Genomic DNA, 23,208 nt, shown 5'->3' with positions numbered 1-23,208 from the left:
GGGTACCGGGAGGGTTTATGGCCCCAGCTCAGACTTAACAAATCCATTCACTATACATCATCGGCAACAACTTGTTTGGCTAAGGAGCAGAAGCACTCCCTCTGGTAGAAGATGTTTATGCAGGTTTTCAAACAAACCTCCAGGTCATGACCCCTCCCAGTCTCAGCCGCATCAACACAGCTGCCTGTGGTCCCCTGCCTGAGTCCCCTGTAGCAGAGGGTGGCTCTCCTGGGCACAGCACGCTGAAGGATGTGGACTGTACTATACCACTTCTGACCTGCTTTCCTCTTTCCTCCTCACCCCTGGAAGGGACAGAAAAGCCTGAGGGGCTCCGGCAGACTTCTGTTAAACCCAAGGCCGCCTATCTCTTCACCCAGGATCTTTTCTGTGGTCATGGCAGCCCCAGATCCTCACCTACAGAGATGGTGATTCTGGGCCCCTGGCAGAGCCTGCTTGGCAAAGAGGCAGCTGTCATGAATGAAGCCAGAACAGGGAGCTGGCAAAGCTGAGCTCTCCCAGCTTGGCCACCGAGCAACCATGAGACCCAGGCCGGAGATGTGCCTTTTGGAACCCTGGTTCTCAGCAGTGGCATTGGCCTTGCCCCATGCACAGGCTTGTTGTAGACAGGTCTGGCACCAGGAGACATTTCCCGCCACCCATCAAGGCTCAGAGCAGGGGCCAAAACCTCTGGCTTCAGCTGCTTTCTACCCCTCAACCGTCAGGGCTGTACTAGGCTGCATGGAGGCTCCATAAGTGAATGTGGAAAAATTTTAAAGTACACACACAAACACACACACATACCCTTAGCGTTAAGTTTCCCTGAGAACTCTGGAACCATATCCAGTGGGATATGCAGGAAGGGTAGGTCAACACTTTGATATTGACCTTCTAGGTCCTTCCTGAGCAAGGTCAAGATGGGGGTATGGTTTGTGTTAAGTATTTTTCTTACTGGGTTTTGTGGGGTTTTTTGGTACCAGGGATCAAACTTGGGACCTCGCACTTGCGAGGCAGGCGACAAAACCACTGAGCTAAATCCCTGGCCCTGTGTTAAGTACTTCTCAAAGGCCTGTGTGTAAAAGGTACGGTATCCAGCCTGCAGTGCTACTGGGAGGTGGTGGAACCTTTCCCAGGGAGGCCTAGCGGGAGGAAGTTAGGTCACTGGGGGTGTGCCCATGAAGGGGGTCCTGGAGACACAGGCCCCTTCCTGTCTCTTTTTGTCTTTCTGCTTCCTGGCCACCATGAGACTAGCAGCTGGCTCTGCCATGCACTCCATGCTGTGATGTGCTCCCACAGGCCAAAAGCAATGGGGTCAGCTGACTGGGAATGAAAACCTCCAAACTGTGGGGCAAAATAAATCCTTCCTTTTTTGATTTTCTCAGGAGTTTTGTCCCAGTGATAGCTGATGAATAGAGTGGGCCTGGAAGGTAGCTTTCTCCCAGCAGTGAGGCCTCGCTTTCCCTACCAACAGCCTCTGAGGAAATGGGATACAAACCCCTCTTACCTGCCTGAAGATATTAGAGCTTATCTTTCATGAACCTCACCCCCAAAGAAGAGGAAACAGCTTCCTACCCCAGGGCCAATGCTGCAGCTGGGAGTGTGACCCCTCCAGAATGTGCTCAGCTAAGCCAAGGGCACTGCCAGCCTCCCTCTGGGGGACAAGAATCCAGGGATACAATGTGCACCGAGGCTTCCTCCTCTTGTGCTCTGTGTTCATCCCTGAGCCGCAGCCTGCTGTGAGCCCTTCTGTGCAGCTCCCCACCTCCTGCCCCGCATATATTTATCCATCCTCTCACTCTGAAAATACACGTTATTGCCTACTAGATCCCAGTTCCACGCTGCATGAAAAACAGACAACCTGCAGGCTGAAACTAAGCCACAGATACATTGTGTTTGGCCTGCATGTTTGTTTGTTTTTTAAATTTTGAATTGCCAGAGTTTTAAAATGTGAACATTGCATTTAAAAATCTGATTTCTAGATTTCCTTGTTATTGATGAACAATAAGAAAAATGGCTACAAGTGCTCCTCGATTTACAATGAGGGCCACGTCCTGATAAACCTATTGGAAACTGAAAAACATCATGTCAAAAATGCATTTAATACACTTAACCTACTGAACACCATAGCTTAACCTTGCCTGCCTTAACATGTTTGGAACACTTACATTAGCCTGTGATTGGGCAAAATCCTCTCATACAAAGCTACTTTATATTAAAGAGTTGAATATCTCATGCAATTTATTGAATATCAGAAATGAAAACCAGGGTCGGGGATTTAGCTCAGTGGTTCTGATGCTTCGAAAGCGTGAGGTCCCGAGTTCAATCCCCAGTACAAAAAAAGGAAAGAAAAGAATGTAAACCAGTAGATATAGGAGGATTTTGCACCACTGGGAAAAAAAATGGTACTATAGGTGGAACCATCGTAAATCCAGGACTGTCTGTGGGTGCTTAGCACTTGCCTTGTGCCAAGATTGGTTTATTTTATTCTATTGCACATATTGACTCATTTTAGCCTCATAATAACAATTAGGTAGACATTATTCTGCCTGTTCATTCAAGAAATATTTATTGAGGGCCCAAACCTGCCAGGCACTATTCTGGCAATGCAGATGCAGCAAGAAGCAACACAAAATCTCTTCCTTTCTGGAGCTAGCCCTCTGGTGAGAGTAGTTTGGAGTACACCCATGGGGATGGGATTGCGCATGCGAGTTGTGCTATTGGAAATGAGAAGGTAGCACTGAAGCCAAAATGTGACCAAGGCAAAGGATGAAGAGAACCTCCCAACCAGAGAGAGGTTAAGAAACACTACTGTAATTCCAGGTATTCAGCAGGGTGAGGCAGTGGGATTGCAAGTTTAAGGCCAACGTGGGTAATCTATAAAGATCCCATCTCAAAAGAAAGAAAAAAAATAATTCAAAGGGCTGGAGATGTAGCTCTGTGCTCCCCAGGTTCCATACCCAGTAGCACAAAAGCAAAACAAGCAAACAAGTAAATAAATAAAGTGCCTCAGGTCACACAGCCAGTGAAGTCTGTGCTCTTAGCCACTGCATAACAAGTCTCCACATGAGATGCCATCCTGACGCTGAGACACTGGGCATTAGTGCAGAAGACAGGCCTGGACATCATGGCACTAAGGGGTGGAGTTGGGGCCAGGGGACACTCTGGCCCAAGGGTCTCTCCTCCCTCTTTTCCTCCCAGGAAGCCAAAATGGTTTGCTCACCTGCTCTCAGCTCTTTATTTTAATCTCAGGAGGGTGCTGGCAGCTCCCCACCCCTCCTCCCTCCAAGAACTGGGAAGAACCGGCTGCAAATCCCCCTAATCCACGAGCACCTCAGCCTTGCTCCTCCATGCAGCGCCCTGGCAGCCAGACCACGCATCCCACCCGCCGCCAGCCGGTGCTCACTCGCCCTCACCCATGGGGAACAGCAGAAGCGGGGCGCTGTCCAAGGAGATCTTGGAGGAGCTGCAGCTGAACACCAAGTTCACAGAGGAGGAGCTGTGCACCTGGTACCAGACGTTCCTGAAAGAGTGCCCTAGCGGCCGCATCACCAGGCAGGAGTTCGAGAGCATCTACTCCAAGTTCTTCCCAGACGCCGACCCCAAGGCCTACGCGCAGCACGTGTTCCGCAGCTTCGATGCCAACAACGACGGCACCCTGGACTTTAAGGAGTACGTCGTTGCCCTGCACATGACCACCGCGGGCAAGCCCACCCAGAAGCTGGGGTGGGCCTTCTCCCTGTACGACGTGGACGGCAACGGGGCCATTAGCAAAAACGAAGTGCTGGAGATCGTCATGGTCAGTCTGGCCCCAGGCCCTCAGGCTGCGGAGGAGGAAGAGGAGGGAGAGGGGGAGGGGAGGAGGGACGGGGCAGGGTGGAGGGGCTTGGGGGTTGGGGGTGTCTGTGAGAGCACGGAAGGCGGGCTCTGGGCTGCTGTGGGATGGACAGAGGCACCTGTTCACAACTGCTGCTGTTGCTGCTTCCCGAGAGGAATCTGGGGGTTTCCTAATATTACTTTTAAAATTTTTTAATGTATTTATTCATGCACCACTGGGGATTGAACCCAGGGCCTTCACACTGAGCTACATTTCTAGCCATTTTTTATTTTGAGACATGAGCTTGCTAAGTTACTAAGTTGCCCAGGCTGTGCTTGAACCTGTGATCCTCCTGCCTCAGCCTTTCAGAGTTCTGGGATTAGAGATGGGCAGCACCACGCCCAGCTTACACTTCTTTCTTCCTCCTTCCCGTCCCTCCCTCGCTCCCTCCCTCTTCCCTCCCTTCCCTCTTTTCCTCCCACGCTCTCTCCCTCCTTCCTTCCCCTTTCTTTCCTCCCACATTCCTTCCTTTCTTCCTCCTTCCCTTTCTCTCTCCCTCCTTTCTTCATCAGAATCTTCAATTTTTTCAGCCGTGCACACATTCCGATTCTAACTCAATTGCAGTGAGCAATCAGCATGTTCAGATGGAAAGCAGAAAGTGGTCACGGTTGGGAGTGGAGAAAGCTCCCCAGTCTTCCTCACACCACTGGGCGGGCACTGCAAGTCTAAGCCTCAGCCTGTCATCTGTCAAGTGCCCTGCACTTTCGAAGCTCCCCTCAGGCCCCCGACATGCATCCTGCCCGCCTCATGCTGTCCCGGGCTCACACCATTCGCTCTGACTAGTTTAGGTGTCTTCTGGAAAATAGTTTTTATCTAACATATAAGTAATCCATGAAATTTAGAAACATATGCATAACAAAACTAAAATTGCCTTTAATTCTAACATCCGGGGAAACCAACTACAAACATAGTTGTATAACTTTTCAATCTTTTGTCTATATAATTTTAAACAATTTTAGAACTATAACATATTCACATATGATTTTTACCATACATTTTAAATTACTCTTTTATCATGTTTTCTGTATCACTGCACAATCTTCAAAATTATTTTTAATAGCTGCTTAACATTACAGTTTATGAGGGCTGGGGATTTAGCTCAGTGGTTTCGCCTCCTGCTGCATAAGCGCAAGGACCCAAGTTCGATCCCCAGTACCAAAAAAAAAACCTACAGCTTATGGAACTGCCATAAGGTTATTTAAACACACATTGATTGTTACACTTGATCTTAGCCAAAAGGCCGAGAAGTGATTCACACATTGATTGTTGATTGATTGATTGATTGTACTGGAGATTGAACCCAGGGCCTTTGCACTGAGCTATTTGCCTGGCCCTTTTTTATTTTTTATTTTGAAGCAAGGTCTTGCAAGTCACTAAGTTGTCCTTGAACTTGAACATACAATCCTCCCGCCACAGCTTCCCAGAGGGCCGGGATTGCAGGCCTGTGCCACCACACCCAATTTATTCCTGTTATATTATTTAAGGTCCCTTTAAAAATGTCTTTTCACTTATTCTTTTTAACCTCCTTGCCCCATCCACTTGCTTTATTTTTCTAATTCCATTCCTCTTAGGAGGGAGAATATTTTTCATATTTTATACAATATTTTTCTGTGTTGGTAATCATACTTTTATTTGGGGAATTCTTCCACCCTTATTAGGAGAACTCATAAATAAAATAGCAGAGCGTGCAGCTGTGGTCATCCCTGGAGCTCGGCTCCATCCTCTGCTAAGGGCAGGCTGTGTTCCCCACACTGTTATTAGGGTTCAGCCTGCAAAGTGGCCTCCTTTGAGCTGCCACTGGGGTTTCTAACTGGCCAAGGTTGGGGCCCACTTCTTCAGAGCCACCTGAAGGATGCTGGACCCAGAAGAGGCCAGTAAGTTGGTGGCCCACAAAGAAAAGGAAGCTGGAGGGCAGGAGGGTGGAGGGAGGGAGGGAGGGAGGGAGGGAGGGAGGGAGGAAGGTGTCATTGGCTGAGGCTGTGCAGGGTGGCAAGGTCGTGGTTAGAGCACCGGCTTGAAAGCCAGAAGTAATGAGTTCTAGTCCCAGCTCTGACACCGACTGGCTTTGTGGCTGTGGGAAAACCATATAGCCCCCCTGTGCCCAGGTGAGGATTTGGTGATCTCTGTGGCCTTTCCTGGGGCCATGAAGGCACACACCACACACCACACACCCCATGTCGGGAATGGGTGGGGCAGGCATGTGTAATGTGTAGGTCATGCCTACCCCTGGTGCCTGTGAATCCGGACTGATGGAGCCACCTGCACCTTGGGCACCTCAGAGCCTGTCCTGTCAGCGACATTGCTACCCTGCCCTGCCCTTGTCAGGGGACTGAGAGGGAACTTCCAAAGCTGTTGACCTTCCTGGACTTCAGGCTACTTTCACAGGCCTGACCTGTTCCTGGTGTCTCCAAGGAGGCAGAGCCTCTGGCCAGAGGTAGCAGCCTCCTGCCTCTCATCCCCAAACACCTGCTGAACCTGAGCCTGCCCAGCACCCAGGATCTCTGGCCGTGGGTGTCCTCTTGGGGTTGGATCAGCCCTGAAATTCCTAAGCCAGTAAGATCCTAGAGCTGCAGGGCGGGACAGGCACGCCCAGGCCATTCTGTCCCTCTACCTGCTCTGCCCTGCGTGACACGGCGGGCTCCTCGCCAAGAGAGGGGAGAAGGAGGTGAGAAGGCTCCATGAGCCCAGAGTGGTAGGATACATGAAGGGTTTTCTGTGCTCTGGGGACACCTTTGGACCCGTCTGACACTTAGCTTCCCCCTTCCCCAGCCTCAGCCTGTGCTCCACCAATGAGACGAGCAGACTTTGGTGTAACACATGAGGAAGGTTCTAGAACCAAACTACCTGGGTTAGAATCTCTGCTGTCTGCTGGATAACTTTGGGCAAGTTAGTTGCCTCAGTTTCTTCATCTATGAAGTCGACCATTTCGGAAGACTGTTGTAAGGGTTAGATGTTAAAATGTTTAGAAAAGTGGCAGCTAAGTGGTCAATAAATATGAGCCATTATTTCCATAAACCAGTTCTGTGAGGAAATCAAGGTACCTCACAGGCCAAGAAGAAGCCGTTTGATATGCCCAAACTCAGGGTGTTAGGGTCTGTGTTAGTGGTTCTCAAACTCCAGACTTAGAGCAACTGCAGGATTATCAGTGGGAAGGTTTTATTTCTTGTTCTCATTTTTTAAAAATATGAAACTATTGTATCTACAGGATCAGAAAACAAACAGTACAGAAAGATGCAAAATAAGAAGTAAAACCTTCTTTTATCCCTTCCCCATGTTCCCTGTCTCTTACAAGGACCTCAGATGCCTCAGCCTCACCCTCCAGGAATTTTATTTGAGTAGATCAGGTGAGGATCTGTGTTTCTGTATTTTTCCCACTCACTGGTGGACTCTGATCCCCTTGGTAATTTGGGGACCGAGAGAAGGGAGTTGTGATGGAGGTAACCCGAAGTCCCCAGATCTCCAGTGTGTTTTCAGTAATGGCTGTAGCGATTACATTCACACTAACCATGTGTCAGGGCTCCCTTTTCTACACACCCTTGCCAACACTTGCTGTTTCTTGTCTTTTCTTTCTCTTCAGTGGTGGAGATCAAACCCAGTGTCTTTTATGCTAGGCAAGACCTACACTGAGCTACATGCAGCCACATCTCTTGTCTTTTTCACGGTAACCATCCAAACAGGTGTGTGAGGATAGATCTCATTATGGTTTGATTTTAATTTCCCTAATGAATTCTGATGTTTAGCGCCTTCTCATATCTCTATTGGCTATTCATGTGTCTTCTTTGGAGAAATGTCTGTTCTGGTCCTTTGTCCATTTTTAATTGGATTATTTGTTCTTTTACTATTGAGTTGTAGGAATTCCTTAAGTATTTTGAATATGAATTCCTTATCAGATATCTGGTTTGCTAGTATTTTTCCCATTGTACCGGTTGCTTGTTTTGTTGTTTCTTTTACTATGTAGATGCTTTTTAAAGTTTGGTATAATCCCACTTTTTCAAAAATCATTGTCAAGACCAGTATCACAAAGCTTTTCTCATGTTTTCTTCTGGGTGTTATACAGTTTCAGGTCCCATGTTTAAGTCTTTAATCCATTTTGAAGGGATTTTGTGTGTGGTTTCAGATGGGTTTTCCCAGGATTGTCAGCCCCTTACTGCTCCCTCTAACACATTCTTTCTCTTGATCTGGTACAGGCTATTTTCAAAATGATCAACCCTGAGGATGTGAAGCACCTTCCTGATGATGAAAACACACCGGAAAAGCGGGCTGAGAAGATCTGGGCATTCTTTGGAAAGAAAGATGATGGTGAATTCCTTTTTCTTCTTTGTCTTTGATTTTATAGTCTTGGGCCACTTCCTAGAGAGCTCCAGATGTATTCTTCTGATTCACAGCACCTAGGCAGGACTGAGGACACTTCCTGTCATCGTGCTTTGCCAGGGCCAACTGTGGGGATCTGAAGTGGGAGTGGCCAGGAGGACCAGCAGGGGCCAGTTCTGAGGCCACTCTGGAGCTGACCTTGTGGGAAGGTGACACCACCGCAAGCCTATCACTTACAAAACTCATTTGCCACCTGGGGTCCTTTGAGGAAGAAAGAAACTTCTAAGTTATAGAGTGCTTTTGAAGAAAAACATCTTTTGTTATAGTAGAACTAACCTACACTTAAGGAATAGGAAAATGTGAAAGCAGTAAGTTCATTGGCTATTTGTATTCAAGTGGCCAGTTTAGGGGAATTGCAAGAGCCTTTCTTTTTAAATGGAGAATCTGCTCTTAGACACTTGCAGTTACTTGTTTTTAAAAATGCTTTCTGCACACTTAGAACAAGGGTGAACTGCAGCTCAGCTTAGACTTGAATTAGCATCAACCCAAGTAAGTGGGATCTAAATTTATCTGATCTCACTCTAGGAATTTAGTTTGCATTCTCCAAGAAGCACCAAGTGGAGATTTGATTTAAATTAGAATGCTGGAGGTCTATTGGGAGGAAGGCCAATGAGGGAAATGGGGAGGGAACTAGAGGAGGCTGGGAAAACCATCGGACTGTCATGTGGAGCCACTTCCTGCCAAGGAGAGAGGAAAGGAAGGAAGGGTGGGTAAGAAACATGAACTGCAGTGCCTTTCTAGAAAGTATTGGCTAGTTGATGGAGCATCCTCAGTGTGCTCCTGTCCTGCTCAGTACTTGTCTGAAAGCAGCCCCCCGGCAGTGTGGTTTTGCAGTGAAAGCAGTGATGGATTCCAGAAGTTGGCAGCTGGAGCTGATACTCATTATGCTCATGGCTGCTACTGCAAGGCTGTAGTAGAGAAACGGGCGTGAATTTAGATGAGCTAAAATGTAGAAGCCACAGGGGCCTGGATGATGAAAGCGAGTGAACTGGACTGTAACCCCACTAAATGATGACAGCTAACATATAGTAGGGAGTGGCCGTCTGATCCGATGGCTTCCAGGAGGTTCCACTTGGGATTATGAAGTCCACTGATCCTGTGTCATCTGACTTTTTTTTTTTTGAAAAAAAAGAGCATTTAGCATTAATTGAGATATTTAAATCCTGATATATCTCAATTAATAAAACATGCCCTGACCCAAACACATCTGACAGGCCAATACTCTCCCCTTTTGTAACTTCTGGGCTACTCCTCCTGGCTTCAAGAAGAAAGCCCTGAGCAGGATGCTTAATAGGGCAGGCAGCGATGATCTGTTCCTACTAATCTGCAGCCAAATGATGAAGACACAGAACATCATTGGTGGGAGCCAGGGTGATGCAGGCAGGTGCCTAGGCCATAACATTTAAGGAGGTGCTCACTCTCAGGTGCTGGCCCTGTGCTCTCATGACCCAGCAGGGAGCACCTCCTTAAATTCTATGCCCAGGCACTTCAACTGCTTTACCCTGGTCTGAGCACCTCTCCTTTGAGCACTTCACCCCATTGGTCTACAGGAACCCTGGCTGCTTAGCCACTCTCCTGTGACTTCACTTACCCACTGGCTTTTTAGGCTCTTTAATCCCCTTCACGACCTTCCTCTGGGTCTATGTGTCAGGTTCCCTCTTGTGGTTCTGCTATTTGCTCTTCTGAAAATGGGGACCAATGTGACCATCGCAGGAGTGGGTGGTGTCAGAGGGCTGTGGGGAGACATGTTTTCCCATGGCCCATCAGGAGATAGCGCATCTCCGGGTCAGGCTCCGGGAGTTCCAAGCGCTGCAAGAAGGCCAGTGGGGCAGTTGGAACTCTAAAATCCAAATTCCACCTCCCAGACTAGTGCAGGGAACCATCCTGGATCCTAACCCAAAATGGATTTAGGATGCTTAAAAGGCCTAGGATATAAGCCAGTGGCAATCAGTTAGGTCAGCAGTGCTGTTTTGAGCACCTACTGTGTGCTAGGCACCATGAGCATAAAACCACTACCAGAAAGGACCATCTGTCTCACCCTAGAGTTATTTCTGTGTGGACTGTCTTCCCCACCAGATCAGGACTTTCCTAGGGAGAGACTTTAACTCACTCTTCTATGCCACACCCCACCCTCCAGCCCCTGTGATGGCCTCGGCCCCAAGCCCAGTGGCATCTGCCACACAAAAGGGCCCGGTAACAGGCACTTAGCTGGACTGAACCTAATACAGTGGGCAGCTGATGGAGATGCTGGGAAGCTGGGCCTGGCGGGTGGAGCAAGGCTCTTAGTCCTGATCCCGAGTGAGGCAGGAGATCAGATCAGGGGATATGAGGACAGATGTATAGAAGTTGTCAGCTTCTGGGACTCATGAGGCTGCCTGTGCACCATGGGGACCAAAGAGACCTTTCTGCAAGCCAGGCTCTCCCTGACATCCTTCCCCTCACTTCTTACTCCCTATTCCCTGGCTTTTCCACAAAAGCCCTGAGCCTGCCAGACAGGTTATTTTGCTTTGCTCAGTCCCATAGTAGGTCCCCCCAGAACTTGAGGGTTGAGACTTGGGTTAATACTGAGAGGATAGAAGAGAAATAGTTATTATTATTAATTATTTAAACATTTAATGTCCAGCAAGGCAGGGGCACTGGCCGATCAGAAGGGACACAGAACCCAGATGGTCATCCTGGAGACCTCTTCAGTCCTGGTTGTTACCCTCTTGTTGATGCATGGGAACAGCCAAGGATCTTGGAGGAGCTAGGCATCTGGCGGGTGGAGAGACCCATAGGGGCACTGTGTATTCGGTATTTTCATAATCGATATAGTCACCTTGGGCACAGTGGCTGGACGTCAGCCTCACTGCAGCTTGAGATAGCCAGTTCTGACTGATGTTTTTTCCCTACCTGCAGATAAACTTTCAGAGAAAGAATTCATTGAGGGGACCCTGGCCAATAATGAAATTCTGCGACTGATCCAGTTTGAGCCTCAAAAAGTGAAGGAAAGGATAAAGGAAAAGAAACAATGATGCCAACTGCTCAGCTCCTCCCTCCTACTGCCCACTTAAACACCTTTGAACACACACATGTACACTACACACATGTACACACACATATACACACACACACACACACATGCACTCCCAGGGTCAAGGGAGAGGCCTTCAGACCCCCAGCCCAACTGAAGCATCTTTGACCATCCACCAGCTCCTTCTTCCTCCTGTCTTCCCTCCCCCTTCCCTGGCTGCCATGGGTGCATGATAATCCCAGGATTAAGTAACAGAAGTCCTAAATGTTAGCCCCTGCCTAAGCTCCTTTGCGAATTGCTGAGTAAGTGGGTTCCAATAAATTCAAGACGAAATGGACACACAACTGGCTGGTCTTTCTCCCCCTGGAAAAGGAAACAGTTTCTGCCAACTCTACCTCAAAGAAAAGAATGCACTGCGATTGCAGTCTTAGGCCAGCTAGAGTGCTGAAGAAGACTCACAGTCTTGCTTTTGCAGAGCCCATGGTTTGAGACGATGGATCTCAAAGATGCCACAAGTGGTGGCCAAGGTTACCATGGAGACATGCAGAACACTAGGGTTGACTTATCAGGAAGGATCAGGGATGACATTCCTGAGGAAGGGACACATATTCAGACCCAGCGGACTGTGTAAGGGGGGTGGAGGTGGCAGAGCTTGTGTCTCAGAGAGTGGTACACTGAGCCACTGAGGCAGGAATAAGCATCTGTAGTACAGGATTTGTAAGCAGGCCAGGGTGGCTAAGGGGCAGAGGGAGGGAGAGAGAAGTGTGAGCTGAGCCTGAAAGGCAGGTGGGGCCAGGTCCCCAGAGGCCTCCCTGCAGCTGTCGGTGAGTGCTGGGCATCACCATGAGGGTGCTAAGGCGACTGTACAGTTGGAAGTAAGAGGGATTTATATTTGTAAAAGCAGGGGAGCAAGACTGGGGGCAAGAAGGCTGGCGATGAAGGTTTTCCTGGCCAGGCCCAGGAAATACCGAGGGATGGAGAGGACAAGACCTTGAAAGAATGCGTAGCGTCCATCTGATTGGCCGCAGGCGCAGGTGTAAAGAGGAGCAAGGATGGTGGCCAGGTTGTGACTTGAGCCCTGTGTGAACAGTGACACCATCTACTGACACCTGGGAGTGTTACTGATTTCAGCAGATAATGAGTTCAACTTTGACTTAGTGAGTGGTGAAGACTGAGCCATAGATATCCTGAGGGCCTTAGAGACAAGGAAAGGAAACTGAGGCTCAGGGACAGGAAACAGCTGGCTCAGAGTCAGTCAACTGATAAGCAGAGGCCAAACCAGCACTCCCCACTAGCCCACACTGCCTCCTCAGAGCTCCAGAGCCTAGGACATCTAGGAACTCATGAGTGGCTTCTCCAGCTTCACTGCATTCATTGCTTAGAAGGTCCATTTATTCTCCATCCTTAGGTTCCAAGATAAGACTAAAGAAATATATGGTTGCTCTGCACTATTGGCCAACTTATGTCCAATATTCCATGGCTGAAGCATCTCTGCTGGTGTTGGGAGGTGGGTGATAACTCCACATCTCAATTTTTAGCCACAGTGATGGCTTATTCACCATCCCCAGAGAAGACTTCTCTTAGTAGAGAGAGAACAGAGAATAAATGCTTAGGTATGAAGTGCTTCCTATAAGTCAAGTACCACGCAAGACTCGGTAGGCAGTATTTCATGGATGCAGGCATGAGCATGATCCTCGGGGAGATTCTTTCTTTGTTGGTAAGATATTTACAGCAGATTCGGGCTGACTTCTTTATGGTCCCAGTTTCAGTAGAAATGAGACAATCTCTTTCTGTTAATAGTTCCCACCGAAGTCCCAGAATGTGTCTCCCTGCCTCTGATTGATTATATGCCTGTCCCTGACCCAGTGTCTGACACCTAGAAGATGTAATGCCCTGGAGATTTTTTATTGCTATTCCTGGAGCTGAAGATGGAGTTATGAAGACTCAAAATTCATGAACTGAGAGTAGAAGATGTGTGGAGTCCAAGAGGAAAATTGAGGTGCTGTAAGTATGAGAACGAACGTTTGTAAAAATAGGTGTCTATTCTAGAGACCTTAGGAAAAATCACATCTTTAAACTCCTGCACCTCCTCCTGTGCATGTCAACTCAAGGGCAGAAACAGAGTATTATCTCACTAAGAACAATAATCCAAACTGAACAGTGCCCATTGAACATTTCTTAGCACCCCCAACAGGCATATATCCCACAGATTCACCAGTAAGTCCCTTAGTGCTAGGTGCCTTTGGTAGCCCTGGGTCCCACATTTCCCACCGCAGTCATGGCTACAGTGTTCCTGTTGAGTCCAAGCTGTGCACATAGCTGCTAGGGTGCCTTCTGGGTTAGAGTATGTGAGAAGGGCCCCATAGGCCCCATATGATGTGGAAATAGCTCTCATCATTGATTTCTGGGCCAGCTCTCCTAGACTCGTCTGCAGCTTCTCTTCTCTCACCAGGCTCAAACATTTCCCATGGAGCCAGAGGGCAGCAGGCACCATGCTGCTGCCACTCACCTGGTTCCTGTGGTTAGATAGACTCACCAGGAAAGCCCAGGTCAGTCTGTGTGTCTGGGTTTCAGGCTGCACCTGGGATTACCACCCCTTAGAAACCACAAAACTTGGCCAGCCACACACACTATCACTTCACTAGAGTTGTGAGAATCTGCTGAGTGTGTTTCCAGGGAAGAATTAAGTTCTAAGTGCTACACGTGGAAGGATTAATTTATTTGGACTTCAACAAGGTATTTTCAGTCTTCAGGGAAGGATTCATCTTCTTCTCCTCTGGCTCATCCAGTGTTAACCTTGATCACATATTAAAATCACTCAGGTGTCCTTAATACACAAGGAAGAAAAAATAGATGAACTAGACTTCAACAAAATTTTAAACTTCTGTACATTAAAGGGCACTATCAAGAGAGGGAAAAGATACTCCACAGAATGATAGAAGATATTTTCAAATGATATACTGTATCTGATAATGGATTAACATCCTGAATATATAATAAACTCCTACAACTCAACAACCACCCAAAAATTCCAGTGTTTTTTGAGACAAGATCTCTCTATGTAGTCCAGGCTGGCCTTGAACTCACTATGTAGCCCAGGCTGGCTTTGAACTCACAGCAATCCTCCTGCCTCAGCCTCCCTCATGCTGGGATTACAGGTGTGCACCACCACACCTGTCTAAAAATCCAATTTATAAAGTGGACAAATACATGAATAGACATTTTTCTAAAAAAGACATAAAAATTACCAATAAGTAAGCACATAAAAGATACGCAACATCTTCATTCATAAATAAATGCAAGTCAAAACCACAGCCATTAGGATGACTATTATTTTTTTTAAAGGGAGGCACTTACTTCCCTTTTTGACCTCTGACCTCTGCTTCAGGTCCCTCCCCATCTGCCCACTCTTCTGGTTCCTAAAGCAACACACCATCTGGTCACCAACTAAAGTCACAGCCCTTTCTCCCCTCTTCTGTTCAGAAACTGCACCAGATTCTCCAGACACCCGAGGACTTTCAGCTCCAGTGAGAGACAAGTGTAAAAGAATGGACAAAATGCAAATCAACTTAAATAAACTCATTTTAATCATTAGCAGGGTGAGAGCAAGCAGTGTGGGAAGGCTACCCTATTTGTAGAGGGAGGCAGGAGACCATATAAAATGAAAGTTTCTCCTCTTCATGGCAGGATCCTTGATAACTTTCTGCGGACAGCATCTGATGCTCCTGAGAGAACTTTCAGTCCAGCCTCCCTTGGTGGTTGTGTACCAGGTACCTACTCTAGCCAGCCCTACGTGCTGGGTATGTGCTGGGAATAGGAAATGATCCCAGCTTTCCAGGAGCTGATAAACTGACGGCACAAGGGAGGGACATTCGCAGAAAGGAGCAAGTAGCAGGACACATATTTTAATGATTGAACTATGCATACTCTGGACACCAAAAATAAAACTTTGCTTCTTTATGCACTTGCCTGATGCCTTGGCTTCTGTCCCCATCCTGCAAGTCAGTGTAAAATTCAAGGGGGCACTTCATAGTCAAGACAGATAACATTTTTAAAATTTATTTTTAATGTTTTTGGTACCAGGGATCAAACTCCAGACTTTGCCCTTGCGAGGCAGGCAGCGGAACCACTGAGCTAAGTCCCCGGCCCAAGATAGATAACATTTTAATGTAGTAATTTAGCAATGAAAACTAGTGTCACGAAGTCCCTGATGAACCAAATATCAACATTTTAAATAGAATCAGGGTGAGTGCTGAGCTTGCATGAGCTGGCTTCTCCTGCCTCATGCTAACCCCAGCCCTGGTGTGAGTGAAACTTTATCTTTATATGACTAGTGGGCTATAATTTGTGGATTTGGCTTTCTAAAATATTACATTAAAGTGTAATGTATTCTGATCACTGAAGTTCTTAGAGGTGAATGTTGGAACGGTCTCATGTTTGTCCTGGCCCTGCTATAAAATATCCTTGAAAACAGAGTTGCCAGGTAAAAGACAGGATGCATGACTAAATTCAAATTTCAGATGATGCACCATGGGATATACTTATACAAGACGATGATTTGATTGTCTGAAATTCAAATGTAATCCAGTATCATGTTTTTGAAGTGTTATTTTTGAGGTACTAAGGATTGAATCCAGGGCCTTCATATTAAGCTCCATTCCCAACATTTTTTACTTTTTATTTTGAGACAGGGTTTTGCTAAATTACTAGATTGGTCAGGCTGGGCTCAAACTTGCAATCCTCCTGCCTGAGCTTCTCAAAATGCTGGGATTATAGTCATGAGCCACCGAGTCCAGTTCAGTTTTTTGTTTTTTTCTAAATTTGGCAGCCCAACATGGAAAGCATCATAACTTCTACACACAAGACATAACAGTACTTAGTTCCACAGCAACATACCTCACCCACTTGCACATACATTTCACGCACTATAAAAGCAACACTCCTAGACATGAGCACGACACTGCCCTAGGCTATTCCTCTTTTCATCTTCCTTCAGACTCTTGCTCTGGGGCTCAGCCACTGCGCCTGATCTACTGTCTTGCCCTCCCCAGCCTCCCTAGGTCAGATTCTGGCGCACAACTCAGATTTCCCACAGGTAGGACAGGTCCCTCAGGCCCAGCTGGCATAGTCTTGGGCCTCTTGGTGCTACAGCCCTATTGCTTTACCTCAATACCCTCTGTCTTTCAGGGCTACTCCCTGATACCCACCTGGGGAGTAGAGTTCTTATCAGCAGGGCCTGGAGTCAGGGAGAGTAGTGGATAAACAGCTGGAGCAGAAGGCATGGCCATCAAAGGCAAACCAAGTATAGAGGGTGCTAGAGCAAGTCAGGCTTGTAGAAGCCAAGCTTGGAAAGGCAGGTGGGCCAGAAAGGAGAAGAGAGGACCAATGATGACATTCAGCAGGTTCCCGAGAGCTGGGGACAACCGTCCAAGGAAGGGTAGGATGACAGCTGAAACAAGAGTTTTATGCTGACCACAGACAGAGGACTGAGATGGAGAGAGGAAGAGAAGATTTGACAGCAGAGGAAAAGAGAAGCAATGAAGGAGTGGGGTCTGGTGGGTGACATGGGCTCACACACTGTCCCAGGAGGCAGGTGTCTCACAGCTGGACTGCAGATGCAGCATACCACTCACTTCACCCTGCTGTGGGTCAGGCCAGCACAATGTTCCCTCACACCCTGCCCAGTGTTTTCTGAGGGTGAACTTGCATCAGAATTTCCGAGAGGCTAGTTAGGTAGTGCTAATTCCCAGCCATCATCCCACATTTACTCTTGTAGACTCTCAGCCATGAGCCTGAAATTCTGCATTTAAAAAGCTCCCTAGGGAGGTCTTGTGTACCCTAAACCCAACCTCCAAAGGAAACCATGTGTCATGGGAGGGAAAGGAAAAGGTACTGGTTAGAGTCTACTTAATAAGAGACTTCTCTGCATCCTGGGGCTCCATTCATTAATTTAGAGGCAGACCCCACAGACTGGTGGTCATTCAGGAAAGCACACTGGTGAGGGTTAAGAGGCAGGCTGGCAGAAGCTGGGGGCACCACACAGCTTCGTTTATACAGAGTTTGAAGGACCTGGATCTAGACCTCACATCCAAGTGGGCACGGGGGATTGGAAAGAACGATTCTGCACTTGGTCACATCCATCCTGTTTTCCATCCTGCATCCTTGTCCTTCTCAGGAGTCACCAGCCTGCAGAGCTGGAGTGGCATCCTCTGCCTTAGATCTCACTCTCTTCCAGAATCTCCTCCATGGTGTTGGCCAGAGTGAAGTCCCCCTCGCTGCTCTCAGACAGGCTGATGCCCCGGGGCCAGGCTGCGTGGCCCTGGTGAGGCCGGGTGTCCAGTTCCCCCATGCCCTGTGAGGCCAGGTGTGAGCTGTCTGCTGAGGCCTGCGGCTTACAAATTCTCTGGGTGCCATCTCTCTCTGAGAACTTCTTGGGACACTTCCCCAGGAACCCGAAGTTCTTCCTCAGGACCCAGGCTCTGCAGCCTGAATGTTGGACAGGCAAGAAGCGGGCCCAGGACTTCCAAAGCTCAGCCTTTACCTGGCAAGAAAGACAAAGGTGGGTTTATGGTCTCAGAGTCTATTACATTCAACAAATATTTATTGAGTAACTACTCGGTGCCACCCTTGGAAAATTTACCTTTTAACTGGTGGAGACAAAAAGAAACAAAGACACTAAGTGTATCAGAAAATGACACTGTGAGACCACTAAAAACAATGTTATAAAGAGTGTTAAATATTATAGGAGGCCATAGTTTTGGACTAAGCTCCTACAATAGGCCCCCACAGATTAGACTAAAATTCAAAATGGAGTCACCCCTGCTAATGTTCCACATCATCAGGCCGAAACTCTCTGACCTTCCAGGAAATCAGAAGAGAGAGATGACAGCCAATTTTTCCAAACAGGGCAGTTTCAATGAGGCATAAAAATGAGATTCCCTCTCCCTTAACCCTTACACAGAAAGGTAACCTGAAGGTAACCTGAATAACCAATCTGTTATTCTATCCTTCTGCCTCCTTGTCCCTTTGAAATGACTAATCTGCTTTTTTGTCTTTTTATTTCTCCTTTCTTCATCTCGTCTTTATAAAAGGAGCCTCCTCTGCTCAGCACATCAGAATACTCATTCTATTTTGTAGAATGAAATGCTGGCTGATTCTAGAATTGCAATAAAGCCAATTAAGAGCTTCAAAATAAATTATTGTAATTTTTGTCCTTTTCACAAGAGATTAAAAACTTGAGATACAGAGTTCAGGAAAGAACTCTGTAGGGTGGTTTTTGAACTGATGCCTGCCTGATAGACAAGGAGCCTCTGTGTGAAGATACAGAAGCAGAAGCAATGAGCAAACCAAAGAGGGCTTCGCTGCTAAGAAGCTCTAGTGGGAGGAGACAAAAATAAATATGGACTCGAAGAAAGGGAAGTAAAAGAGGGCTGGAAACTCCTGATTCCTCAAGACAAGAGAAAACACCTCTTCTGGCCTCTGCCCTTCCTTTCTTCAAACCTTTTCCCAGTTGCTATATTTAGATCTTACATGACCCTGAAAAGCCCATATGATAAAGGCTGGGTCCCTGGCCTGTGGAGCTGTTGGGAGGTGGTGGAAACTTTAAGAGGTGGATCCTAGTGGAAGGAAGTTAGGTTGTGGGCTGGTGGGAGGGCCTTGCAGAGGATGTTGGAGCTATTTCCCTTCTCCCTCCGCCACCATAAGATGAAGGGCTTGTCCACACCAAACGCTTCTGACCATGGCATTCTCCCTTGCCACAGGCCTAATAGCAATGGGGCCCAGCAACCATGGATTGAAACCTCTGAAACCATGAGTCAAAATAAACTTTTCCTCCTTTTTAAGTTGATTACCTTGGATATTTGTTACAATAACAAAAAACTAACATACCAGGTAGCTGGTGGGAGCTGTGCAATAATATTAATCAAAATTAATGTTCCTAGAGACTGAGCCTTTATTATGTGCTCTGTGCCCAGGGTACCACTATAAGCTAAGAACAGTTGTTATTTCCATTTTACAGATGAGGAAACTGAGGCTAAGTAAGGGACAATAACCTGACTAACTCACAAAGCTCCTATGTGGATGAGCCAAGGCTTGATCACAGAGTTTTGGACTCAGAGTTCGTGCTTGTTTCCTCCATCACACTTTAATTCTGGCAGGTCTCCAGCAGGATCAGGTTGGGGTTCTGAGTTTCCTCATACCCATTCCCTTTATTAAGGTTGCCTCGTGTTCTCTCTACTAGATGCTCACAATACAAATTTGTCTCAGCATGAGCAGAAACCTCTGTGGACAGGATGCTAGCCATGGCCTCAGAAAAGCCACATGAAAAACATACCTCTCCATTGGCAAAGCCATACTGCAAGGCCACAAGGAATCCCTGGAATGAAAGGAAGACATGGCATGAACTTTAACTTGAGAGAAGATGTATCTGAGAGCTCTTCTCAAAGTCCAAGGAACCTCCAGAAGAGGCGTGCAACTACGTTCCTTACACTAAACAAAGTTAATCATACTGCTTATGCTAATTTAGATTTCCATGGCATCTCTTTTTACCTTGACATCCACCACCTGTATCAGCCCTGTATCAGCCCAGGTGTTTGTTTAGGTGCTCATGAATGCATATACAAGCTCAGTGATGATTAAATCGTTAAGACCCTATGACAGTCATTCTGTTATACAAATATTGGCTAAGATCACTATCTCATTTCCACTCATCCATAGTGGTCATTGGCTAGTTTATGTTGTCCGACTTGCATTCTTTCCTTTTGGAAACTGACTCTTCTCTATTGCTTGGGCTTCTAAGACAGCTTTCGGTTATGTGGTTCCCATGTTTTAGGATGGCCATCACTACAATAATTGGCCCAAGCAAGGCCAACCAGCATTTTTTTTAATGGAAAAGGGCAGAGGGTTACACTCTATAGTGTATTGGCTAACTCTATAGACCATGTAAACCCAGAGATACTGCTGCCATTTTCCCAGCTACATGGAGAGAGCCCACCTGAAGGTGAAGCCAACACGAGGTCAGACATGGCAAGACAGAAATTCCTGGTGATATTGTCTGTATCCAGCTGTGTCTGGTCCTAAAAATTTCATTTATGTGACATAATAAATACCCTTTTCTTTTGTCAGAATATTCCTTTTGAAGAGATAAATTATTTCCCATCAGTGGTTTCCTGCCACACTTGGAAGAAAATAAACTCTCTTATCCATGGAAGGTCCTAGGTGATTGAAGCTCTGTCTCTGTTCATTTCATCTTATGTTCTGCTTCCCCTTGGCCACTGTATTTCACCGACATGGGCCTTCTGGGCTCCTCTAGCATGTTACAATCATGCATTTGGGATCTATTGCTGCTTAACTTAGTGAATCAAAACAATAAAATTTTATCATCTCATACATGTTCTATTGCCAAGGATCTGGAAGAGGCTTAGCTGGATGTCCTGGCTAAAGGTCACTCTTAATTGTATTCAAAGTGTTGGTTATAACTGCGTCATCTACAGGCTGGACTTTCTTCCAAGTGGCTCATATGGTCGGCAAGCTGGTACTGGTTGTTCTGACTGTAGTATTGCAGTTTGTAAACGAATTCAGGATCATTATTTTAAAAAATCGATGCACGTATATGTCAGTTAGACATCTCAGTTTCAAGGTAAAACATAGTCACAGCCATAGAAATAAAAAGGTAAGATTCCCCCCTCATATCATAGTGATCATTAATTACTGTGCAAACAACTTTGCAGAATACTTTCTACTCTTCCAGGTTTCAGAATCAGAAATATTTGTGGTCAGCTTCCCTATTTTCTCATTTAGCTAGATGATGATGAATATGTCAGATGTGGTTATTGGTAGGGAAGTTTGGTTTGGCTCCACAGATTTTTTGAGTACCTTCTTGACATGGAAGCTGGCCTTCTCCAGAGGAGGTGATCCAAGACAGCAAGGCATAAGCTGCAATCCATTTTATGACCTACCCCAGGAAATCACAATATCCTAATGGGAACACAAGTCAACCCCATGCAATGTGGGAGGGACTAAACAAGGGCAAGGGTGCCAGTGAGAGCCATGTTGGGGGCTACCACGGTTCACTTCTTCCCCAAGTCCCCTCACACTTTCTGTTTTCCAGAACTTTCTTACCTCAAATATCTGTCTAACTGATTTCTTGGCTCAAATATCACCAAAAAGAAGTCTTTTCAGACCACCCAACTTTTGGTAGCCCCTCCAGTAATTACCACAGGGGTCTATTTTTATCTTCAAAGCACCAGGATTATATTGTTATTCATTTGTTTACTTTGTTATTATCTGTCCTTCTTAATCCCACCCACATAAGACTAGCATCCTTACCTACTCTTTTCACTATCAGATCCCCAGCACCTGAAACAGTGCCTGAAATGTAACGGAACACACCAAATATTTGTTGAGTGAGTGAATGAATGAGTTGGGTTGCTGCCACTTACAATTAAGAGTCTTCCCTTGTACAGTGTCAAGCTGCTTCTTTTTTGTTCCATATATAGTTATTTAGAATTGTGGATACAAAGATTCCCCTGAAAACATTATAAGCCATCATGTAATGGCATTTTCATTTACAAAGCATTTATATTGGGAAGTTTCGATAAAGAGATAATCTCTTGAATTTTGAAATTTTTTTCTGGATTCACTATTTAACTGCCAGAGGTCTGGAATCAAAGATGCTTTAGCTAATGTTTATTTACCATTGTTCTCCCAGATTTTTATACTTCCTGTGATAACCTCCGTGGCTTGGCTTTCCCTAATAGAACTGAGAGTCTATGGAATTTGGGCTACATGTCTGATACATCGGAGCTGGATATGTGTGTGGGAGTCAAGTACTTGAAGAGTTTTTAGGGAAAAATCTCATAAAATCCCAGAACTCAAAAGGAAAGGATACATCTCCAAATAAAGGGTGAAAGTCTCAATATCAGGCTGACTCCTTTGAAACCTCTTGAAAATAATGAACTATGGAGTGCGGGGAAGGTTTTTCTGCATGTTTTTTTTTCTGGGTCCAGGCCAAGTCTCTATTCTAGCTACACATCAATCAAATGCTTGAATTGTGGCCACAAGTATGAAATTTCCCTTCTCTTATGCACCTAGATATTCCATGGCTACAGCTTCTAAATAGGGGCATGGTGGTACCAGCTAATCATCTTCACACATGGAATCTCATCAGAGGTTGACAGCTTTCCTTTGTGGTTGCCATGAGATAAGAAGAGCTAGCTTTCAACATGCTGGAATGCTCTCAAACAAGTTAGCTAAAATAGGATTCCACATGACAAAAGTATCTTTGCACTTCCTCAGGTTCCTGCTTCACTGTTTGGAGCACCCTGGAGTCTGCTTCCCATTCTAGGCAAAGCAAGTGTGAAGGGAATAGGTCCCACATGGCACATGGCCTTCCCTTCACATATAACCATCACTTGGCAGCCTCTCCACAGATCTGCTCACAGCAGTCTGGTGAAACTCTCTAAGTAGTAAATGTTTGGAAGAGTGAAGGACCCTCTAAAGCAGCAAGGGGAGGAAGCTTTTAGGGCTAATGCCTGTTCTTGCTGGTGGACCCACTAAGATGTGATCCACCTAATATGCCTCCACACACCTATCTACCTGTGCTCTTACCTGTACGTGGTGGGATGGAGGGAAACAGCGCAGAAGTTTTCAGAAGCTTGGAGGCTCTGCACTCACATAAACCCTCCAAGTGTGGTTTCTGGTTTAGGCTTGGTGCAAAACACCCTGCAGATACTCTGACTCCTCACATCCCTCAAAAGTATGAAGTGGTGAGCTGAATCTCAGCTGGTTGCAGAACCATGATCCACGAGGTAGAAGGGCTCCAGAGATGGCCCCCATGATTTCTCTTCACATAGGCTCAGGCTATTCTCACATCAAAAAATGGACCTTGTTTTTCCTTCTCCTTGAATCTGGGATTACCCTGCAACTCATTTTACCAACACAATGTGGTTGAAAT

The 23,208-nt window shown here is 46.4% G+C and overlaps 2 protein-coding genes across 2 annotated transcripts in view; one reads left to right on the top strand and one right to left on the bottom strand.

The window, feature by feature from the left end:
- The first annotated feature begins 3,204 nt into the window (after window positions 1-3,204).
- On the top strand, window positions 3,205-11,698 carry Rcvrn (recoverin). The gene is made up of 3 exons (XM_004857525.3): window positions 3,205-3,793; window positions 8,059-8,170; window positions 11,141-11,698. Exons 1-3 carry the CDS (start codon window positions 3,413-3,415, stop codon window positions 11,254-11,256), a joined length of 609 nt encoding a protein of 202 aa, XP_004857582.1. The 5' UTR covers window positions 3,205-3,412; the 3' UTR covers window positions 11,257-11,698.
- Window positions 11,699-14,824: 3,126 nt separating this feature from the next.
- Window positions 14,825-23,208, bottom strand: part of Glp2r (glucagon like peptide 2 receptor) — a 66,262-nt gene continuing 57,878 nt past the window's right edge. Inside the window, exons 12-13 of the mRNA XM_004857524.3 lie at window positions 19,588-19,629; window positions 14,825-17,796 (exon numbers count right to left, since the gene is read on the bottom strand). Coding sequence (XP_004857581.1) covers window positions 17,470-17,796; window positions 19,588-19,629 — 369 coding nt within the window. The 3' untranslated portion in view covers window positions 14,825-17,469. The remainder of the gene's footprint in view (window positions 17,797-19,587; window positions 19,630-23,208) is intronic.

Source organism: Heterocephalus glaber, unplaced genomic scaffold (genome assembly GCF_053883595.1).
Source record: "Heterocephalus glaber isolate CG9 unplaced genomic scaffold, H.glaber_assembly_v1.0 deba00001564, whole genome shotgun sequence".
NCBI lineage: Eukaryota > Metazoa > Chordata > Mammalia > Rodentia > Bathyergidae > Heterocephalus > Heterocephalus glaber.
The sequence above is the reverse complement of the archived record's forward strand: the minus strand, read 5'-3'. Positions and strand labels throughout refer to the sequence as shown.